The sequence below is a fragment of the Myzus persicae genome, unplaced genomic scaffold, assembly GCF_001856785.1.
Source record: "Myzus persicae strain clone G006 unplaced genomic scaffold, MPER_G0061.0, whole genome shotgun sequence".
NCBI classification, from domain to species: domain Eukaryota; kingdom Metazoa; phylum Arthropoda; class Insecta; order Hemiptera; family Aphididae; genus Myzus; species Myzus persicae.
In genome coordinates, this window is record NW_019102340.1 from 114,187 (window position 1) to 138,453 (window position 24,267).

Here is a 24,267-nt window from a genome sequence, read left to right on the forward strand (position 1 = left end):
TCTTTACGAGAGGCTGTCATAACTACGACTTGATTCACTTTAGTCTGCAGTGTTGGTTAACAATCAAAGTTGTATTATCATTAATTATGCTAATTAAGTGGACGGATGTTTTACATTTTAAGTACTATTAACTTTCAAATAAACCTACTCTGAAGTTTGACGTGCTCGAAGAGTAAAGACGAGGACCAGTTGCACTGAGTTTAGTATTTATTTTGTAGATGGGCGTTAATTATATTATTATTGCAACCTTTACGAGACGATCTGTCGTCAGTGGACTTGATTCATAATTTGTTTGTTTTTTTTTAATGTTCAATAAAAAAGGTATTTTAATTCGAAATAGAGTTGTACATTTTTACATTTTTACTTCAATGGACTTGACATTTATATAAGTAGGTATATAGTGTTAATTAATAATAATGATACACAGACGCATAGTTTATCAAGGATATTATATGGTAATCAAATAGTAAAATAGTTATAGATTGAACGTTATCCATTTATACATTGTTCATTTATATAATATGGTATATATAATTAATATTAAAATATACATTACATTGATAATAACATAGTCATTATGGAACCGATATGATTGAGTAATGATTAAGGAATATTATTAGACCACAGAACATATTGGTAGAGTAGTGTGGCGGTAAGGATCAGTGGCAAATTATCCAGGCATAATAAAAAAAAACATTAACAGTAAAAATACAAAAAGATATTTTATCACCAACAATATAGTATTATTATATTCGTATTTAAGAAAAATCATAATGTGTAACAAACATTTTATCCGTCAAAATATCTAATATTATTGTAAATTTTACTGACGGAGCATGCAATAACTGAACAGGTGGCAAGCTATATGATAAATCTCTATTGTTATCGCTGTGAAATACCATCTATACCGATACTCACTATCAGCCGTGGTACAAATACCATCCAGGGCTTGCTTTTTCGATTTCGTCAATGATTTTCACACGAATTTATATTCGACAGTATTGTACACTAACTGTTGATTAATATAATTATTTAAGTATTATATTAAATTTAAGTCATATTATTAACGAAAAAGAGTAATTAATACGTTTAAAGTAACAATTTTTTTTTAAATGTAATTAATCTTGTGATAAATTTGTATCACTTAATAATTAATACATTATGATGCATGAGAATGCTCATATTTCGGAATCAGCATTCACCACAGGTAACGAAGGGATCAATCGTTGTAGCAAGATTTCAAAGAAATTCGCATAGCCATGTAGGTAATATGATAGCATGGGGGTCAGAAGCAAGACGGAGCTGGGAAGCGACGCCTGGGTTTTTTATTCCTCCGGATGAGGTGGTTTGTCCGGTTTGTATTACGACACTTGAGGTTGGCTTTGTACTCCTTTGTAACCGGAAGTGTTATCGCCTCCACGCGGGGCTCACATCGATGGGCTTCTTATATTATTGTTACACTCGTCTGCAGAGGAATGTGACCTTCTCCGAAATCGACACACTGTGGTGGACCACTCTTGGCACCGTAAGGTATTTCCACCTTGATCGCTGTGTATGCGTATTATATTGGAGAGGATAGATCGAGAATAATATCCTTGTTATGATAATCGTCTGCCGGATCGGGGAAGACGACATCAGAGTAGGCCTTTGTCCGTTTATCGTGACGTCCGCAACGCGTCGTTGGATCGAATGGCGAGTTATTGTACCTTCTACTGCGATATTATGCTTGATGAAATTCTATAAGACTATATTATATGCAGTCAGATATCTGGTGGAAAATTATTAGTTTTCAAGTCCAAATCATTAGCTCGCGGCCAACTGTATAGCTGATATAGGATACTGCTGCAGTGCACTTAAACAATATCGAGTAGGCGTGGCATTGAACCCGGACCAAATGTTTTCCGCTGATTGGCAGCGTATTAATTTGAAATTGTCATTGTTCGATGGTTTAAAAATGAAAATATTCTCCAGCGAGTATTTACCGCAGTTGATTTGACATTTTTTCTCACGAATGGGGACTTAAATAGGTATACAAATATTGCACTGTTAAATATTTTTTTATAATTTTCTTTAATAATTTTATTCAATAATTATTTTAGTAGCGAACAAAATATGTAGATATGTACGTGATTGTCTTATTCTGACAAAAAATGTATTTATATTATAACTCTGTGCCTCGTAACTGTACGCACACCAGCAAATGCCATAATTCTGTATTTTTGTGATTACGACTTATAAGAGAGTGATACTTGTAAATCCGTCCCCAATTAAAAATGATACATACTTTTCAGTTGTCAGGTTTTAACAAATATTTTTTCCTTTGGGTGGGTTTTCAATGCAATACAATATTTTCCACCACTAACAATTTTATATTTTATCAACAGAAAAAAACATTCTATTTTTTTACTGTTATTAAAGTATTCGACTGTTAACTGCAAAGGTCATTAGCCTACAAGTCTCACAATGGTTTATATTTTACAATTTTTTTTTACATTATTCATAAGATTTAGAAGTTATTATTTAGGTATAGTATTTATTCTTTTCAAAAACATTGAAAAAATCCTTATCAATACCTACATAGGTTTATATAAAATATTTCATTCGTGATTGTTAATTAATAAATGCAACCGGAAATGCTTAGCTGGCACGTTGAGAATATTTATGTTGATATAGCTTCTATGTACTGCGCCTTGGAAACCTAAGCAAAATTGTATAACATTTAATTATATACACAGGAGTACACTTTGTATAAAAACTTGAAAAAAAAAAAAATTAATCTCGTAATATTCAAATATTATACTATAGTATATTATTTAAGCTTATAAGCTATAATAGAGAACTACTTAAAAAAAACATCAAGCATTGTTAACTTAGGCAAAAATTTAATTAGAGAATAATAAATTAAAACACAATATTTATTATTTGGTAAATAATTTAACATAAAGAAAGTTTTCAACATTGGGTAATTATTATACCTGCTATAGTATAATAATATTACGTACGGGGAAACTAATAGGAATACCACACATGATGAAAAAGTAATCTCTGCTTATGCGCGAGTACGTGGAGCTGGATCGTGGACTTTTTATGACTGTATGTGGAAGTGTACAATGTTGGTTGTATCACGAAGTTGAAACTATTTTTATTTATTAATTTTGAGGAAATATACAGCTTGTATTGCATAGTAAGTACATTTGATAAAATGCAGAGAAATATAATTATTAACAGTAAGTCTTAAGGGCTAAGACTAGGGAGGTTACCTAGTGCCAATGTGACAGTTTGAATACATATAGATTAAAAAAAAATATATATAAAAATCAGAATGGGTATTATATGATTGAGAAGGTGCACCAATCGTCATGCTGTTCCAACCCTTACAAAACCAGAGACTAATATCCCCGTCGTCACTGATGTAGTTGAGTTTGAATTAACCGAAACTGAAAGATTTATAAATACCAAATAATAATTATTATTATTGTATGTCTTATTATTGATAAATGTCAAATGGAAAAAAAAAAACAATTAATTTTTATTCATAAGTAAGTTCCAAGTGATTATTTCAAATAGTTTCGTCGCAAGAATGTCGCAACATATATTTTTGTATTTATGTATTTTTTATGTTATATTAAAAAAAATTGTACGTCATCGACGACGGAAAATTAATTTTAAGTTCCGACCACTAGAGAACAGCCAGGCAGTCTGTTATAACAATCGTGCCCGATCGCGTCTTCACTTCCTTGAATTCGACAATGGACGTAATAACAATTATAAGTTGGCGTGTCGTTGGCAGTTTTATTTAAAACCGTTATTTATTATTAAACTACCTATTTATTTTGTGAATAAACATTTTAAGAAAATCTTAATGTCGATGAGAACATTGGAATAATATCCCATAAATTGCGAAAACGAGTCACTTATTAAAATAAGAAGGAAAAATGAATTTTCCAATGACGTTTTTTTTTTGGAATGTAGGTATTATTTCTATTTTTTAAATTACTATGAGCTTTCAGAATTGAGATAATATACATTTTTTTATCAATTCCTTTAATATTACTAATTATTTTATTTTCAAACAAATATATGTTATAACAATCTCTTATATTATAAAACGCTGAATAGTGGAGGTTTTATCACTTCGCCGTTATCACGACGGCCTCGGTTTTCTATCGAATACGATATTTTTTCGAAATTCGTCAAGATTTTATGTTACCAGGTTTCTTCCGATTTTGACCCTTTTTGGGCTCCGTTTGTATTTAATTCGTGTTCCTCAAAAAGAAAGTCTTTGCGTGTTAGGGTTTCGTTCATTTTAAGTCCATAGCGGTGGCAATCTCGATCGAATACTGTGTCGCCCGGCCGCCCTACGTCGCACGTATTTCTCGCTTTTTTCGTTTTTTCGTTTTTTCTCCACAGGTTTCGTCTTTTCGTACACCGTTTGTGACCGAATCGCGTAGTAAACTTCTTTTAAAAGACATGCGTATGAAGTTTTCACTCGAAATCGGTTCGTACGCTTCGCAATCGCGTTAAGAAATGATGCGGACGACCGACCTTCAATACACGTATATGTATAAGTCGAATACGATTTTTGTGAATAACTCAACGATTCCATTCAAATTTTATTATTTCAAATTCTAGAAAGTGTGGTAAGTAATTTCTTTTTTTTTATCGTAGTTTATACAATAACGGTTCTATAAACCGTGTTTCAGGTTATCGGTCGTAAGCGGTGACGTTCGTTTCCACAAACAACGTGGATTTACTATATTATAAGCTGTATTACTGTTTTTTTTTCAATAAAAATTAAGCCATGTACTATATTCGTCGTTTTGTACATTATATTCATAATTCACTAACCTTTATTCATAATACCTATACCTATATTTAAGCTGGATCTTACAGGATCATTTGAATACTACTGTGTATCACAATACTTTTTTAGAGCGACTAGAGGCAAATAAATAGCTATTTACTTTCACCATGACTGGCATAATATATGATATGAAAAAAAATAAAGGAAAAAGGGGGGGGGGAAAGGGGAAAATAGAAAAAAATAAATAATAAATTTGAACAAAATAAAAAAATAAAAATAAAAACAAAAATAAACAAAAATTTGGAAAAAAAAAATTAAATTAAAAGTAAAAATAAAAGTAAAAAAAATTGAAAAAAAAATAAAAAAGGAAAAACAGTTTGAAAAAAAAACGAAAAAAAAAAAATTAAATTAAAAATAGAAGTAAAAAAAATTGAATAAAATAAAAAAGGAAAAAACAAATTTTGAAAAAAAAAAACAAAATAAAAAGAGAAATAAAAAAAAAAATAAAAAAAGGAAAAATACATTTTGAAAAAAAAACAAAAAAAAAATAAAAGTATAAGAAAAAATTGGGGAAAAAAAATAAAAAGGAAAAAATTAAAAAAATTAAAAAAGGAAAATCAAATTTTGAAAAAAAAAATTTGAATAAAACAAAATAATACATTTATTTTTATTATTTTGGTTTTTACATTTTTTTGTTTTTTTTTCAAAATTTGTTTTTTCCTTTTTATTTTTTTTCGATTTTTGTTACTTTTATTTTTATTTTTAATTTAATTTAATTAATTTTTTTTTCAAACTTTGTTTTTCCTTTTTAAAATATTTTTTCATTTTTGTTTTTATTTTTATTTTGTTCAAATTTTTTTTTGATTTTTTTCCTTTTTTGATTTAAAATATAGGACCGTTGAGACGACTATTAGTATTAGCACTCTAACAATATCATATTTTAACAGTCCAATAGGGTCCAGTGCAACAATCATTGACAAAAAGTTCAATTAATTATAATTATTGTGATAACTTATACTTTTATAGTTGCAACATGTAGCTTTCCCCTGTATTGATAGATACTTCGTATTACAATTATTAATCGTTTACTAACTCATCATAGACAGTTACTAATATGAAATGGAATTCACTGAAGATGAACTTACCATATTATATTTTCTTGGGCATAGTTTTTTTTTTTTATAATTTAAGTCATTTATAAATGTCAGAATAAATCACTGATAGTTGTGATATATCATAGATTTATTTAAACGATTTTACGTCAGATTACAATATTTTTTAAAAACAGTGTATGCTCAAATCAACAAGTCAAAAGTCGATTGTTGTTACACCGACAACTATCAAAAACGTAAGTGTGAAAAATATCAGGCAACATTTTTTTAAATTTGTATCAAAATAATCACGCTGTATATCGTGCACATATTATGACCGTGACGATAATACGTTTTGCATGTTGTGTTACGTAATCGATGAACTGAACTAAAACCGCATGCTCTCTTATAATCTCAAACGGTCGCGCAGCTTCCGAGAAGCCCTAGAAAAAAGAAATGAAGAAAACAACCGTGAAACTACTCGTGTTCAAAATATCGTGTTTTCTATCATTACAACACACCGCAGAGCAATTTGTGCTCAGAGCACTATAATATTAAGGAAATATTATTATTACAAAAATATTAAAGAAATATTATTATTATTATATCGTTGTTGGTTCAGGAATTTATAGTGTCTCTTTTACGCGCTGTATATTATGTTTGGAGTTGTGTGACATCGGGAGCGTATTAAAACTTATCAACTCGCGATAACATAATGTATTAATGTTAGATATAACTTCAGAGTTCAGAATGTATGCCAAAGAAGAAACTGTACACAGCGTATTAGCCATCGTGTATTATTATATAATTATAATATACATTAACTATGGTTTTGCATTAATTATATTCCCGGAAAACCCTTTCAGCTTCTTCGTGATTCATGTTATTGGATCAATAACTAAAGGCATTCGGGTCTTGCGTTTTCCTTAAGATCGGTAGGTATAATTCGTTTCAATAAGGGTTGTCTATGTACTTATATTCATAACTTAAGGATAGTCTACTCGAAATAACATAATGTTCAAACACGACAGTCTCCCTATAGTCTTATAGGCACATAACTTGTGATGAGAACGTTAAATATAAAATAATAATCTTGTTGTTTTTATGTATTTTAAGAACAAAACACTGTTTTTAATAATGATTAATAACAGTGTAGTATAATAATAATAATAATAATAATAATAATAATTATATAGAGATGTCGCGCATACACGTAGCTGGTAATTAAAAAAAAAAGAAAAAGAAAACGTTAGGTAGGTGAAACGAAAAATTAAAGCTTATACTACTCGTGGAGTCGAAATGTAAGAAGAACAATAAGAAGAGAAATAAAGTCTCTCTCTCCCTAGCGCCAGGTTCGCATTGTCTTACTTGCGACTCATCTCTTCCGGTTTTTTTTCCGTCAGTCTTCCCCAAAACAAATGCACTTCCTACCTAGACAATACCTCAACTGTATAGCATACGTGCTCATAAATTATGTATAATAATATGTGTGTGTGTACATATTTTGTATTAGCCGAGAGCTGTTGCGCGATCTCCGCCGTGTTCTCGGAAGTAAATCGTGTTCGGTACAATATTATCTTCATCGCCGTATACCACGGTAATATAATATAGTCGTATTAATGTATTATGATGATGTGCACACATCGCGTTGTCGGCAGCCACTCTTATATTGCACGAATGTTGTTGTCTGACACAAAAGCTCGGGGCGACTACCTGTATGTATATTATATGCATGTAATAAGTATAAAAAAAATAAAAAACAACATCCAAATTAAAAACATAAAATAAGTAGCCGACTCATGTGGGGGGTTTTAGAAATATTACCATAGGTACATATTATTTGTGAACCAGTATTATACAGTACGTTATATATGAGTAATACATATATATAACATACTGTAATATATATATATATGTATTTGAAATTAAATGCCGACTGACGACCACGCCATTTACAACGCCGCAAAATGTAATGGATTACCTACCTATATTGCTGATTGCACAGCTCGATTTGGGCGAAGCGAATAGCAACGGTCGGCATCTGATTTTTTTCACAGAGTTTTAAGCAAGTATACATGTATTGGGTAATTATTGTCGATGAGGGTATATTATAATATTATTAACAGCGTGTATAATTTAAAGACCTGCAAGGCCCGGGGCCTGCCCGACTCGGTCCTCAAAAAGCCCGGCCCGTAGTGACACTGGACCGGGCCGGGCCTTCAAAATAAAATAAAGGGCTGGACCGGGTTTGTTAAGTCTTGGAGTTATATTTCGGACCTGGCCATCGCTTTTTTTTGCCATAATTTGTCGGACCGGGCCGGGACAGACTACGAATAATAAATCAAGGGTTGGACCGGGCGTTTTAAGGATTTTTCTTCGACAATAAATAATCATAGTTTAAAAAATATTACATGTGAAAATTTTACAATATTTTTAAACCAGCCTTATAAAAAAAATCTAAGATTGGACCGGGCTTTTTTTAACAAAACTTTATATATTAGCTTTAAAAAAATATGACTGACAGAGCCGGGCTTGAGGATAAAATGTGTGGACCAGACCGGCCGAAAATGTACGGTCCTTGCAGGTCTATAGTGTATATACAGAGTGTTTTTGTAAGCATTCTCATCCTATTTGTATGCTTAAATTATGCATAATATATTAAAATTCAGATTTTCGGATTTTTTAAATGGGTACACTTGAAGACTATGTTTCGAATTATTGAAATTTTTTTTGTACCGCTTAATGATGATCCTGTGACAATACAATCTTCAGTTTTTCAAATAGAATGAACCTCCCTTATTTTTTTTAATTATGAAGCAGATATTTTTTTTTGAGAATTAAGTTGTATATCCACTCAATAATAGGTGTATTACAAAAAATATAAGACATTTGAAAATATGGTATTTAGGTCTAGTTAAAAATTCTAAAAATCAGAATTTGAATAAATGTGCTATTTAAAGGGAAAATGGAGGTGGGCTTGCTTAAAAAAATCACCAAGTAGAAATTATGCAGCTTATGTAAAGTATGAAATTAAATACTGACCAACGGCGATGCTTTCTTTTAAAACAACTCACAAAATTAATAGCTACCTATAATACGGATCGAACAGTTCGATCCAGGCGAATCGGCAATATCGCTTCCTGATTAGTTTCGCAGAGTTTTAAGTAAGTATATATTTACACGCCGGGGTTGTTGATGAGGGTATATTATACTACTATAAACAACGTGTATATTATATGTGTGTGTGTGTTATTATATTAATACAACATGGACGTTTAATAATAATATGAGGTCGTTACACGACGACGACGATGATAATATAATATTATAATAACGTCGTAGGGCGATCATATAGTGCACCCGTAATCATATTCGCTCGCCTCCTCGTATCTGCAAAACGCATTATCGACGGTGCGATTATGATGATATCATATAATATTATTATATTGTGCTGCACCCTCGAATCCGAAATTATGTCAAGTACCTATACGACAATCATGACCTATTATCTTTCGAAGGCACAACGTTATAGAATACGTTTTGTATACAGGGCGATAACGGTGCAGTGTCGTGGAACTCACAACTTGGACTCTTTTTCGAAATCCTCCTCCGGCTGCCCTAACCTGCACACTGCTCGTAGACAGATGCATAATAGTATTACGATTGCTTGACCAAGCCGTGACACACTGTAATCAATCGTCCGGCTTTCTATGCACTTCCATCGGCACCGACTTCGTTGGTAATATAATATCGGTGTGGAGTATCCCGAGTGTGGCGTAGATAGTCATTATTACTCGCCAGTTCAGGCCCGGGAATTTTCGGTCTTAAATAGAATTTTTTTCCTTAAAGCGCAGTGGATATTTCGCATTTAAATATTGTTAAGAATTCGTGTGAACCACTGTCAGGGAATAAATAAAATTTAAAAAAATAGAACGAGCAATAAAATCAAACCATCAATCGATGTCACACTGTATATACAATAATACGATGTGCACACTACTGCAATAGTGTCGGTATAGGTGGACGACAGCTGTCGACCGATCACGTGTAAAATGTTTGAATATATATTTTTTAATCTTACGACAATGATATTATCCGTACGGGGGCTTCGGGGCTAGTGGGGGGAACGAAAATCCGAGACGACATATCGGTTTCGTCCTGCAGACCGCACGACGATCGGCACAGTACCACGCTCGTCTCGTCACTGCACCATCGATACCGGTCCACGGCAGTCCGCGCATAACAACACGTAATGGTAACCACCGGCGCGACGTCGGGTTACCGCGGTCGCGGTTCGCGGACGTCCAACGGCCGTCGTCCGGCGGCGGAGGTCTTGATGGCATTATCCGTGCTGGCGCTGGGGCTACTGTCGCTGCTCGGGCCGACGGCGGATTGTCGACGGGCCGACAAGCGCAGGCACCACTGGAAGGTGAACGTGATCAAAAACCATTTGAAAAATCACAAGAGCCTCGAGGGGATGGTGCGGCTGGTCGACGGCGAATCCGAATACGAAGGTACTTACCGGTTATTGTTAGAATAATATCGATAATATTAATGCGAAAATAATTGTATGACAATCGTGTGAACGCTGCCAGACTAGCGACACGAAACACGATGAAATGACAATCGGTTTTTAAAAATTCATTTTTCCACCTGATTTAATATCGTACATAATAAATATAAAACCTATACATTTTAATGAAATCTTAAAATTTTGTTTCGAGAATAGGTACATTATGATTTAAGACAAAAAACTTTTATTCAAAGAAAAAACAGAGTTTGTACTTAATTCATTTTTTTGGTTTTTTTTATGTGTCAGACATTTCAGTGTTTTGTTTTTCGTTCACTCGTTAGGTTCGTAGATATTTGATGAGTATATTGAGTATCTATTCCTGTAGTTGTGATAATAAATAATAATATGTTATTTTTTTTATAAAAATTAATTTTTTTATCTTGATTTATGTGTTCTCAAACCTGTTGTTATTCACTCTAGTCTATAATGGAAAACACGTCTTCTAAATTGATGTTAAGACACGTCATTAGCCATCAGTTGTCTTCTGTATCGTGTCCACATAAAAAAAATGTGATCAACTATGTTATGGTCGTGCACGAAATATATAGTAGGCACGTGCTATCATATAGGTCCAACAGCAGTGGTGAGTCAAGTGTTAATACACGTAAACATTTTTGTTTCGAAATTCAAGTAAAATGCAATACTCTGTGATAACCAGACAGTTTCTTTTATGAACAATTCCCAAGGAACGCGTGCGTTTTTGAGAGTATTTGATTGTCGAGATACAATACATCGACTTGAATGGTATCGTGAGAAGTTTCGATTGAGATCTCGATGGGATGAGAAAAATCGTAGGTCATTACAGAAACCCATTTTTGTACGTTTACTTACTTAAGATTTAAACGGGCCATGACCAATTACATAACTTCTATAATAACAACAATCGTTCCTAAAAAGTTAATAGCATAAAGTAATATCATAACAACAGAATACAAGTTAAATATAAGATAATAAATACTTACAACCATGTGAACTATTACAAAGTAAGAATTACATTACATTTGTAATAGACAAAGTTTGCTGAGATGAACAAATCGATGTTTAATTAATTTATAGTTTTTACTATTCGAGTGTGGGGGAGGAGGTATTACTCGCGTAATCGGTTACTTTTATGCGCAGTATTATTATTAGATCGAGTACTCCGAGTGAGAGTATGGGAGGAAAAACGATTTGAGAATTTTTTTAAAAAATGTTTAATGTATTGAAAGTTATCATAAATCATAAATTACAAACGAATAAGCGTTGTTCCAGCTATAGTGCATGACGCGTCGAGGTTCGGAATGGATAAAATTTAAGAGTGAAAAAAATGCCGATAAACGGCCATGGTGCATAATATTTGAACTACAAGAACCGTGAGAATTTTTGACGATTTTTTTCTAATTTACATTTTCATTTTAAGACCCGATTGATTGTATATGTACACCATGTTACGTAATATTCGCAAATGGAAAGTTCCAAAGACCGCGATATACCTAAATGGATTTTAAAGCACGGTCACCATGTGATCAGCATTAAAGCCAGCACGACAAATGACGGATTTGTTGGATATGTCGACAATGTCGGTAGGTAATATATTGTATATTGAAAAAAAACAACAAGAACTACAAAAAACAGCCCTTTCAAAATCGGCCCGGAAAACAGCGCCGGCAGAAGAGTCGTCGACATAGCGTTTACCGTATTTGGGAATGTGGTGTTCGCCAACCACACGTCATTATATATCGACACGTTCTGAGACGATAATATTCGACGGGCAGGTGTCTGCATGATATTATTACGTAATCAAGACGTCGTATGGGATTTTAGCCCACTCGGGTAATCGTGTGGGCCGAGCATTATTATATTATACAGGCGCCCGTCCCGCCGTCTGCGGCAGATGATCACGTTCCCCGTCCGCAGTTTGTTTGTCAATCGTAAAAGATAAAAAAATACCTTAGACTCACGGTTTTCATATTACGTTATACAGGGCGATTCACCTAGTGAGTTTACAGTATTTTTCTTCTTCTTCGATGAGGAGATCGTTCAAAATATGATTTTTCGGAATCGTCACACACAATAATGTTACTCAAAGACGATATTGTCCAATTTTCGAGGCTTCTCGTGCCTACTATATTATATTCGAAAAGTGTCATGTAGAGATACAAATTTCTGTTTTTCAAATGAAAACACACGCCTTACCCACTCTGGGTTACCTCAGAGGATATTTTTTCTGGACGTTTTGACGTATCAAAATCAAAATTCGAACTAGTAGTTTTTGAGTTATTTAACTTGGCGTGCCGAGGACGTACAATTAAGGTTCATGCGATCACGGACATTTTAAAATGTTAATAGTTTATATCGATTCATCAATAGGTATTTGTAGCTTATAAAAATGGTCCAACTATCATAAATATTAAATCCTATATTACATGTATTTATTTAGTTTTGAAAAAACCATTTTTAAGGAAACTTTTATCCTTACGTAGTGTAAACATTTTATATCTGAAAAACTACACTTTTTTAATGTTGAATTAAGTACATCGTCGTTTCCAAAAGAGTCCACTTGATAATTGATTTTAAAAAGCACTCCCCTCCCCCCGTTCTCGGTCGAGTAATGGAATTCTGTGTCCTGACACAAAAGTCTCATTAGATACATTTAAAAATTCCAAAAATTCTAATTTAAAGAAATTCATAATTCAATTTTTAAAAAAAAACGATGGTTGGCGAGCTTAGTGAATCACTCTGTATGTAAACGAACACTGACCATCACGTTATTATTATACCTAGGTATATATTATGTTGTGCGCGCCTCGCTGTCGCCGTAAAACGTCGCGACGATCCATAATTCATCAATTTTTACGGCGGACTTGCGCACTTATCTGTAGGTATCGGAGTAAAGTAATATTATATCCGGTATCGTATTATTGACATTTACAAAAACTTCGTGTTATGGAGTTCGTGTAAGATTAAGGCGTCGTCCAGGGCCTGATTTAAAGGTACCTACATTATTATATACAGTGGATCCGATCTCGACTATGAAGTAACTTTAATTTTAATGCCCAAAATATAAAAATGCGTCATCAGTGTTATTATAAGAACTAAGCGTACTATTATTGTCATAGATGGTTGGCGGAGTTGATGTCTCGTGGGCAGTGTTGTAAAAGTACTTGAATAAGAGTATTTTAAGTACTCAAATACGTAATATGTAATTTAAATACTTTTCGAGTATTTTAATAATTATTTTTAGAATTTAAATAATTTTAAGTTTAATTTTAATCATCTCAAAAGAAAATAAAAGCTGAAAATATACTTATATAATTGTATATTGTCTTAATGTGAATTATTAAACTGAACTGAAAATCAAATACTTTGACAAAGAGAACAGTCGATTATTTTACAGTTCCCCCAAATAATAAGGTGTAAAATTCTGTATCTACACAATTTACGTAAGACGTGAACAAATTGGATCAGTTGATTTTTAAGGTAAAAATAATAGTTTATAAAAAATTTGAATGTATTCGAAGGGTTTTTACAAGACTCATCATGGGCTTATCAATTATTATTATTGTCATTGTAATTCGGTGATATAATGTCGGATCATGTTATAGTTTTATGCAAATCTGTATGAAAAATATTGTAGGAAAGGAGCATCTGAAAATCGTTCAAATTTAGGGGTCCGAATAAATATGCAGGTCTGTGTGCATCTATATACCATCATATTATTATTATTGTTATTTTAGTATCCGAATTCGACCGTTTTGGGTGTTTTGTCGAACGGATGTATCACGTAGATGGCGTTTTAACCGTAACTTTAGGACCACTGCAGCTGCACGACTAATTACTCGTAAAGATTTATAGCAACAATAATATTAGAACGACTACGATTCGAACGTCGAGTCGCGTTGTGTTGCCAGCTAGTCGTAATTAATTAATTGGTCTAATCGAAAACGCGACGGGGCAAATTATACAGTATTATGGAGTATTGATGAGACGATATACGAACTACACATTTGTACGACAATATTATGTACGAAACTGAAATCAACATATGGTCGAGGACTTAAGTCACGGTGTGCCTGAATATCATAATATCGTTCGTCAGAACGATTACAGAAGTTTAAGTGCCGAACGTCTTATAAAATATTATACTGACGTAAAATTAACAAAACAAATAATTATGCTTAGATTATTCGAGAAAAAAAATTCCTTCAGATATTTGTAATGAAATATTTAGCTAGACATTTGGACTAAATACTTCCGTATTTAGATCACAAAATAAAAGCATTCTTTACAAGACTTCAAACTTGGTTATTTTTATTAATTGCCAATTATTCGGTTTATTTTTAAAATGTAGAATTTCTTAAACACGCATTGTTCTTAAATTCGTAATTTTATAACATTTCTATAAAGACTGCACAATATATAAATTATAATATATTTTAAAAATAGTCGTGACTTTCTCTTGCTCAGCTGATCGCCTATGGTGAACTTGGATTTTAGTTTTTCAAATAAATTATAATTTTGATGGTTTGTATTACAAAATTATGTATTATGCAGAATAAATTTGAATGTATTTATGTTTAATATTTAATAAATAGTTTATTATCAGTGAGCGTTTATGCCTTATAGTTAAAGGAGCGGTAAATATTCGTATATTATATTACACGTTCGTGGGATGATAACATATTTCTCTACCTCACCACTTCGCACTACTGAACTTTTAGCGATTATTTATATGATATATTATAGCTACTAAACTATTTTGATCAATATATTGGATAGGTAGTACAGAATGCAAGCAAAATTATTCTGAATTATTTAGGTAGTCAGTTCGGTAAAGTTAGTTGAAAAATAGTTTTGAAAATATAGAATTTAGCAAGAATACAGGATGAGTTCACCAAGAATGCAATAAGATACCAATTAAAGAAAAATTTAACAAATTCAAATTTTTGAAATTTTCCAATATACATTTAAGGCCGTATTTTCAAATTCTTGGGATTCTCGTATCACTTAAGGAGTGTCCCGAGGCGTTACAAACTTCTAATTTTCGAACGAGATTCCCCCTTTCTTAATGACCATTATTTAGTAGATCATTGTTTTTAAAAAGTTAATGTAGCTTATTCAAAGTTCGAATGAGTAGTATCTTAGTCGTCAAAATATTTATAATATTTATTTTATTTATAATGATTGTCCTTAAACATGGTTTTACAAAAACATAATTTAGATGTGATATTGATTCTATACTTCTATCATATTTATCATATTCGAAGAATATTTTTTTGTATAGGAGCGTCTCATTTGAAAAACAGAATTTTGAATCTTGTTTACATTAAACGTCTCTACTTAGGCAGTACAAAAAGTCTCAAGAATTTGAAAGTAATAAAATATGGTCTATAGGTATAAGTATTTTAAAAAAATTCCAAAAATCATATTTTGAATATGTACTGCGTTATTGAAGAAACATCTGGTGATCACGGTGGGTAAATCATTGTGTGCTTAGATAAATGTAATCACAAACAAAACTTACAAGCAACTAGATATTTGATGAATCGGAATTTAAATAATATCATTATTATCATTCATATGGTTAAATAAGAAACAGATGGTGTCCAGCGTGCTCGTGTTGTACAATACATTATTGTACCTAATACAAATAAAATCACCGTTTATCGTCGTAATATGAACGGTACATACAGTGTAAACATAAAACACATACCACTAATACCACTGTCGAATAAACCTGCTATTGGCCCTGGAAGAAATAAAACGGATTCTGCACGTTCGGCGCGCGGAACAGCAGTAACAACGGAGAGCTAGACGATGCGGCGCCACGGACAATTATTGATAATATAGGTATATTGAATATTGTATTTTTTTACGATATTTACATTATTTATCGCTCACCTATAGCGAACGTTAAGGGCGCGACGATCACTACACACGCAGAGCGGGTGCAATCGGAATAAAATTACGCGGTCCGTGGCGGTCGTAAAATCCGCCGCAGTTGTCCTGCTATTCAATTTTTATAATATTACAATAATAATAATAATAATATTAATAATAATAACAATAATATTACACAGTGAAGTGTGTATAATGATAACAATAATGATAACCGCGAGGCGAACCTAACCGCGGCCGGTCACAATGTGTATGGATAGCGGTCGTAAATACCGGAAGGCGTACCTCTCTCACACACACACACACACACACACATACACACACACACACATACACACATACACACACACACACACACACACAATACCCATATGGTAGGAATCATATTGTTGTACTATGTTTTATATTCATATTATGCGACTCAGATTTAACGACGGACACCTACCTACACACGACCACTACGGCCATATTACACTATAACGACTAATGAAATATTTTCACTCCGGTTTTATTATATTATAATTCGATTGCGTTATAATATTCCATTACGCTTTTATTACCCATATGACCAAGTGCCAGCAGCAACCGAAAACCCGCTTGACCGTTGAACGATTTGAGGCGTAAGAGGACTATATTCCTGCTATTACATTTTAATAATATGAGTAGGATTGTGAATTTGTAGGAAAGTGTATTTTTTTTTTTTGGTGATTGCGAAACGTAGCTTTGTAAGTACATAATTTGAATGGTGTAACTGCGAATCCATTTAAGCAACTTTTATTTTGTATTTTTTTTTTGCATTTTTTGACGTTTTTAATTTTTTAGGTCATATTTTCCTTTTTTATTTCATTTTCCAGTATTTTTAATCAAATTCCGTCAATTGACGGAAAAATTTTTGAAAAAAAAATTGATTTTTGTACACAGGCTGTATCATATGTCGATCAAATAAGGAAATTGCGAGATAACTACATAAGTTATTTGTAAGTTATTCATTTCTAAAATGTTTTCTAAAAAATGTTTCGGGTGAATGCTATAAGTATGGAAAATTCAAATTCAATCAACATTTTCATTATTTTTTTATGCATGTAATGCACTAATGTATAATATTGTGTATCTAATATTAATATAAATATTAAAATTAAATTAAAAACCATTTAAAATGAATTTTATACTATAATTTTCGGGATTTTATATTGCATTTTTTTTCATTTTAAGTGCATATTTTATTGCATTTTTTTGACATTTTTTAAGATTCTTTAGTGCGTTAAATTCAGAGCCCTAGATATGAGAGTTATGAAATTAAAAATCAATGAACAGTGTGCCGTAAAAATGCATCTATATACCTATATACAAATATAAATAAATAATTTTTCAAATATTATGACACAGTATTCAATATTATAATACTGCAGAAGAACCGTGATAACTCGAAAGAATGCCGTGGCCCCATGCATTTTGATATGTACATCAAACAATTTTTTTTACTAATTGAATTTTTGAAACCACGGATTTTCTTGTTTTGTCCCCGGCCGATTCGAGTTATCGAGGTTTCAATACTGTGAATATTGTTCTCTCAAAGTTATACCCAATAATATGTCGTGCCCAGAACACAAGATTACAACGTTATGTCACCATTAGCTTAGAGAACATGCTTATACATTGTTGTCAAGTTGTAACTTAGAATTTATAAATACGGTTTTCTGATCATGTTTTGTTTCACATTTCGTGTGTGACTGGACATCTTCGTTTTAAAAGAACGTAACTATACAACGAGAGTTTATATTATTCTTAAATGAAATTCTTCGGAAACATAATGAATTGCCGTAAAAAAGTTATCGTTGATACTCGAAATCAGACACAATATAATAATACACAACAAATGTAAAATACCGAAAATTGGCTATTCAATCAATGACAAACATCATTCCAATTCACAGAAAGTTAATAAGCAGCTTGTTATCCACAAAATGGTCGACGGAGAAATTATGATAAATAAGTAAATAACAATAAGTGTCATAAGCCAGAATAGATCACAAACATCTTACCCAATCCTATTCTTTATCATCAAAGAACCTGCCCTAGTATGTGACAAATCTAAGGAAACCCGCTCGATCGACTCCATCGTTAAACAGATATCCAAAACAATCAGAAGCTATGAAAATCTTCATCAATCCAATTTCTCACCAAATAGCTCTCAACGAAGAAAACATCGAAGCAATCCACACATTTTTAAACACCGTATATTTAAGCGAAAATCGTAAACAACTATAAATATTTCAGTCTCGTCTTCCTTTACCAGCTGTTTTTATCTCCGTGTTGCAACTGTAGGCTAATGACTCACGACGTTGAAACCTTTACTTTAATTAATTATAAGTATAAATTATTTATTATAATATAACAACACCAATATATTACCAGACACTTTTTCAATACACTTTACACACCTGGTGCGCCGATCACACGGATATTTTCATCTTGGGTCTTACATATTTTCTTCTTATCGTTGCAGGTAACGTGGAGATCATGCACCTGGGAAAATGGGGCGCCATCTGTGACGACGAATGGGACTCGAGAGAAGGACAAGTGGTGTGCAGACAATTGGGCTACAACGGCACGTCGAGGGTCACTCACAGCTCGCACTTCGGACAAACTGCCAGTAATGATGATACACAACAGTTACAATAAAAATATTAATATTACGTTGACATCCAAAACGGATTCTATATAGATGCTGTTTTTAAAGTCCTCCGAGGACGAAAAATGGTTAATATTATAAAGTGACGTTTTTGTGAAGGAATGTATTGGATGGACAACACTCAGTGCGGCGGCCAAGAGCTGGAAATTTCCGAGTGCCGATTCGACAGTTGGGGCGAGAACGACTGCGACCCTTCCGAAGCGGCGGGAGTGGTGTGCGATTCGCCCGAACCCGAAAAGCCCAAATACTCTGTGCCCTCGGTGACGGTTGCTCCGAAAAAAGCCACCCGAAAGTACAGGATCAAAGTAATCTCGATAATACATTATACCCTTCGATTCACTTTTATACCTTAACCGTGTTAAGCGGTTGCTGTATTATAATACATATAGGTACTGTATTATTGATTTTGAATTTAATTTCACTCTTCGGCCTTTTTTTTTGTTGCAAAAATCGATTCTCAAGAGGACGTTGTGCATGCATAATATGTTCCAATATTGCTTTATTGTTGGCCTAAAATATTATGTTGAGTGAATTTAACTATTATCAAACTTAAATGTCAAAACATTATCTGTGTTCTATCATTGGATTTTTTTTGATATTTTATTTTTTAAATGAGTTTTGAGTATATAAAATATTTATATTTGAAAATGATCGTATTTTACTTGGAAATAAGAATATTATAAGCTACTAACAACACAACACTGATGATGTTCTTGCGTTTAAGTTTGATGCTAGGCCGACTGGCTATAATATTTATGTTAACAATACAAAGTCGAAACTTACATTTTGGAATATTATGAGTTAGTATAATGAAGGCAAAATATTACGTGACTATGACGTTCTCTCAACGGTTTATCGAATACCATAATGATTTCGTCTTTTGGCCGTTAAACTTGCACCATATACATCGTCGTATCTTTGTACGGTTTTTGAACTTTCGATCAACTCTAAAAATATTACATAAAAAATTTAAAAAAAACAATAACATTACAAGCAAATATATTCCACACAGGTATAATAGTTATTAATAATAGGCTTATTGGGGGGGGAGGTGTTAATTGTTAATCTTGATGTAATATTGTACGTATTGTTATATTAACAAAATACATAAATAATAATAATAAACATTTTAGACACGTCTCGTAATACTTTTCAAGAGTATAGCTTGTTATGATTTCTTTCTGTTTTTCGTGCACCGCAGGACACTTCTGGGTCGGACATCGAATTGCGGCTGGCAGGAGGCAGGACATCGGAAGAAGGCAGAGTGGAAGCCAAGACCAATGACGGTAAGTCCAGCTAAATGATCATATCTTTCGTCATAATGTTGACGTTCATATTTTAGTTTATCGAGGAAAGTACTACAATAATGGATGTATACTATGAAAATAATATTATATATTATATACGCACGTTGTTTTGACGCTTGTTATACAATTATACATTCGAAAATATTATGTCCTCTGTAAATATTTACAGTTCGTTAGTATTGTCGTTCGTTGTTTGACTTAATTCCAAAAGGGGTAGTTTTTCAATATCTTTGACATTGTCCACGGCATTCGAACGAAAGCTAGTAGGTATACGTTTGTATTTTCTGTGAAGTATAAACAACGACACGTATTTACAGTCATATTAGCTTAAAAAATATTCTGCAATTATTTAAGAGTTCGTTGGAAATTTTTTTTTTAAATACAATTACTTTACGAACCTATTTGTGCAGTCAGTCCACTTGAATTGATTATTTGATTATACCTGTTCTTTTTTTATTAGCTTGTTCCACGTATATATATGTCGACGGCGTGTTTAACGTGCCGGCTATTCTCTTTTGTTTTGTCTTTAATAAAGAAATCATAAAATATAAAGTGAGTATATAGGGTGAACGTTTTTTTCAAATGTATTATTTTACGACGCGTAAAAAGTTATTTAATACATTTTTAAAGCATCTATATTGTTTTCGACAAATTCATCAAATATTCAATGCAATTAAAAATACCATTAATTTTAAAGTGATGACGTAAAGTTATCTTTACCAGCTATTTCGATTCTCTGCAGAATGTTAATTATTTTCCGAGTTTCAGTATAAGACAGTATCTCGTTGACAACTTATATTGTTTTACCAATATAATATGTCACCTCAGTATGGAACTCGAAGGAGGTGAGAAAGTGTTGAAATCACGTTTTCCGTTAAATCGAAGTCGAATCCGTGTAATTTCATGTTTACACTGCGAGTTGTTCGCATGCACCATGAAAATAAATCTTATAAAAATAAGTGAATATTATATGAAACGAACCGCGTGATGTGTCAAAAAATAAGTGCACTAGGTATTACGTAGAAAACTGTTCGAAAAGGTAGGTAGGTCACTTTTTTGAATGTCGAAACACAATTATTTAAAAGCCAATGGAGACTCTACAACACTACGATGGCCATAGCGGTGCTGTAGATAATATAATATCACTTAATTAAAAATGGACGTCTATTAAACCCGTTTCGTTTGGCCTAATTATTATCAACAAATGCAATTTGTTCCCTTTCGCAACGCTGACTAAGTGTTCTTGTCGAACTTCGAGCGTTAACTTAATGAATATAGCAACGTTACGGCGCGCATATAACTATTTATTAAGGCAATACTGTCCCCCCTCCATGCCATCCGCTTTCTTCATTGTACAAATTTACAATATATCGACTATTACACGGTAGCTTATAAATCTGCTGAATTCCGACGACTAAACGATCATTACCATAGCAAATATCCTAAGCGTCGAGCAAAGTTCAAATCCCGCGAAAATGTTCATCCGCACGTTTCCTCGGATTCGAGAGGAGAAAAGCGCACGGCGACACTCCGGGGGAATATAATAGTTTTCACCGAATATCTATAGGCTAAAAATCCCTCTGAAAATTATAGGTAAGGCACAATAATCTATCAATTACAATACACCCGTTGCTGTTATAAATATTGTGTTTAGTATGATATTGTTTCGACAACTGCAGCTACCATATTGATATTATTATAACGTCTCGGATATTCAGACAAAAAAGTCTAACATAATATTTTCACAAAACTGCTATCATAATAATACTGCATTAGGCGACTCGGCTCAGGTGTTTGACTTCAGTCACCATGAACGTGTTCAGCCAGCACCGGCTGGTGACACTAGTTGCCGGATGGGTGACAACCCAGGTTCTCAGTGACAATTCTCGTCATACGTCTGAACTAACCCCAGTAAATATCAGCTAATAACAATGCAGTTGATGCCATAAATAATGAAAATAATAAAAATATTGCATTATTAATTTAATTGTCTCGAAATATGGGTCTCTATAGACAGAAGTCGATTTTTATTCACCAGACGAATTTTTAAAAAACAACTCTATTAAATAGGTAGGTATAATTAAATCTTTCCTTATTATATAAATCAAATTACACAGAAATGATGACGACGAATAAAATCACTTTTACAACAAACCGTAATTTTCAATATTCATTTTTGGTAACATTTAAATTCACGTGAAAAACGATTATTTTGAAATACGTACGATAGTACCCACCTACGTTATACATTTCGGTGGTAATATTATAATATCTCTAAAACCAATAACAATCATTATAATATATTATTACTATATCAATCGGTTGAATTAATAATCAATTAATCTCGGCCGTCGATATTAATCGAAATTACCACTCTGTACATCGAAACGCAATGCAATAAGGAATTAGCATAAACTATATTATTCTCACCTAACTCTATGATGTTCTCATCGTGTCGAGTAAACGCAATTGTTATCCTTTTGTCCGACACTCACACAGACACACAGATTTTTAATACAACAATAATATAATAATATAGGTATTTTACTACGACACGTGTTTTAGCCAAAAATGATGAATGATGATGGGCCGCACGCGACATATTTATGATAAAAAATATAAAAAGTTTCACCCCGGCAGTATGGACGCTAATGATTTATCCTTTTATTAACGCTCGTGTACCTCTGATGTTCAACATTTGATTTTCCAACCTTAAAGTTAGTAGTTAATTTTTTTGACAAAACGGACTTTAATACGCATTCTATTATACGCACCTAACATTAAACTTGTTGGGAAACCGCAGTGCCGCTCTGTGACTTTGATTTTTGAAAAGTTACTTGAATCACACATAGAGCCGAAATAAACTAAATTTGATTTTAATCACATTTTCGAGTGATAGCGTGAATTTAATTTTTTGACAACCGACTATTTTTTTTTTGCTAATAATATCGATAGTACCTAAACTATTAACCAACTTACGAATTGACCGTGATTAGATTACAGCAGATCAATAAATTGTATGTCATGAGTTTTGTGAAGAAAAAAAAGTGGATGAAAAAAGACATATTATAAACTATTAAAATTTAAACGAACCATCGATTTCCGAACCTCTTATATGAAATACTCGAATACGAGAACACGTCGTTAACTTACTTCAAATTCCCAATGGGCTTTTAAAATAAACGAAAAATAGTGGAAATATAGGATTTTGTTTTCGACAATAACTCATAAATAACACTATTTATATATAGTATATTATACTGACCGACCTCTTTTAGAGCCATAAAAATATGTCGACGTGAAAAACTATCGAAGAAAAAAACCGATTTCCGGAACAACACAGCTGGGACGTTAAATTTTATTTACAGTCACCTGTGGTGAATGTCTTTGACGTGTGCCGTTAGGTACAGAAAGTGCGATTCAGACCGCGAGATCTATGAACGATGATAAAATGTCGCAAAAACACAATAGTTTATCCGGAAAGTGTTTATTGCGGTTCCAATTATAATTACGATACATCAGTCATCAGCTTTTATTAAATTTGAGTGAAAAAAAATTCCTCTGTTCCCGATAACCTCGTATACAGAGTGATTCACCAAGCTTGCTCCATTTTTTTTTTAGTACAATGAATTCGTTCAACAATTAAGATTTTTGGAATTTACAGGTAGACTGATTTTTTCAAATTCTTGATTTTTTTTTGTTATATTACTGTGAGTGTCCTGTGGTGATACAAACTTTTTTTCAAATAAGAACCTGCACCCTCCCCTTTTTACTGTAAATTATTTAGTGGATAATTTTTAGAAAAATTTTGATGTACCTAGTTCAAAAATATGAACGAGTGGTTTCTTAATTATTAATATAAGATAATATGATGGCTATGGTGATTTGAAAATTTTAGTCGTTATTAATCATCACAATAATTT

At 32.5% G+C, this 24,267-nt stretch overlaps 1 protein-coding gene across 1 annotated transcript in view; it reads left to right on the top strand.

The window, feature by feature from the left end:
* The first annotated feature begins 10,052 nt into the window (after window positions 1-10,052).
* LOC111031906 (lysyl oxidase homolog 2) overlaps window positions 10,053-24,267 on the top strand; it is a 37,999-nt gene continuing 23,784 nt past the window's right edge. The window contains exons 1-4 of the mRNA XM_022312023.1: window positions 10,053-10,409; window positions 18,852-18,998; window positions 19,137-19,342; window positions 20,239-20,323. Coding sequence (XP_022167715.1) covers window positions 10,148-10,409; window positions 18,852-18,998; window positions 19,137-19,342; window positions 20,239-20,323 — 700 coding nt within the window. The 5' untranslated portion in view covers window positions 10,053-10,147. The remainder of the gene's footprint in view (window positions 10,410-18,851; window positions 18,999-19,136; window positions 19,343-20,238; window positions 20,324-24,267) is intronic.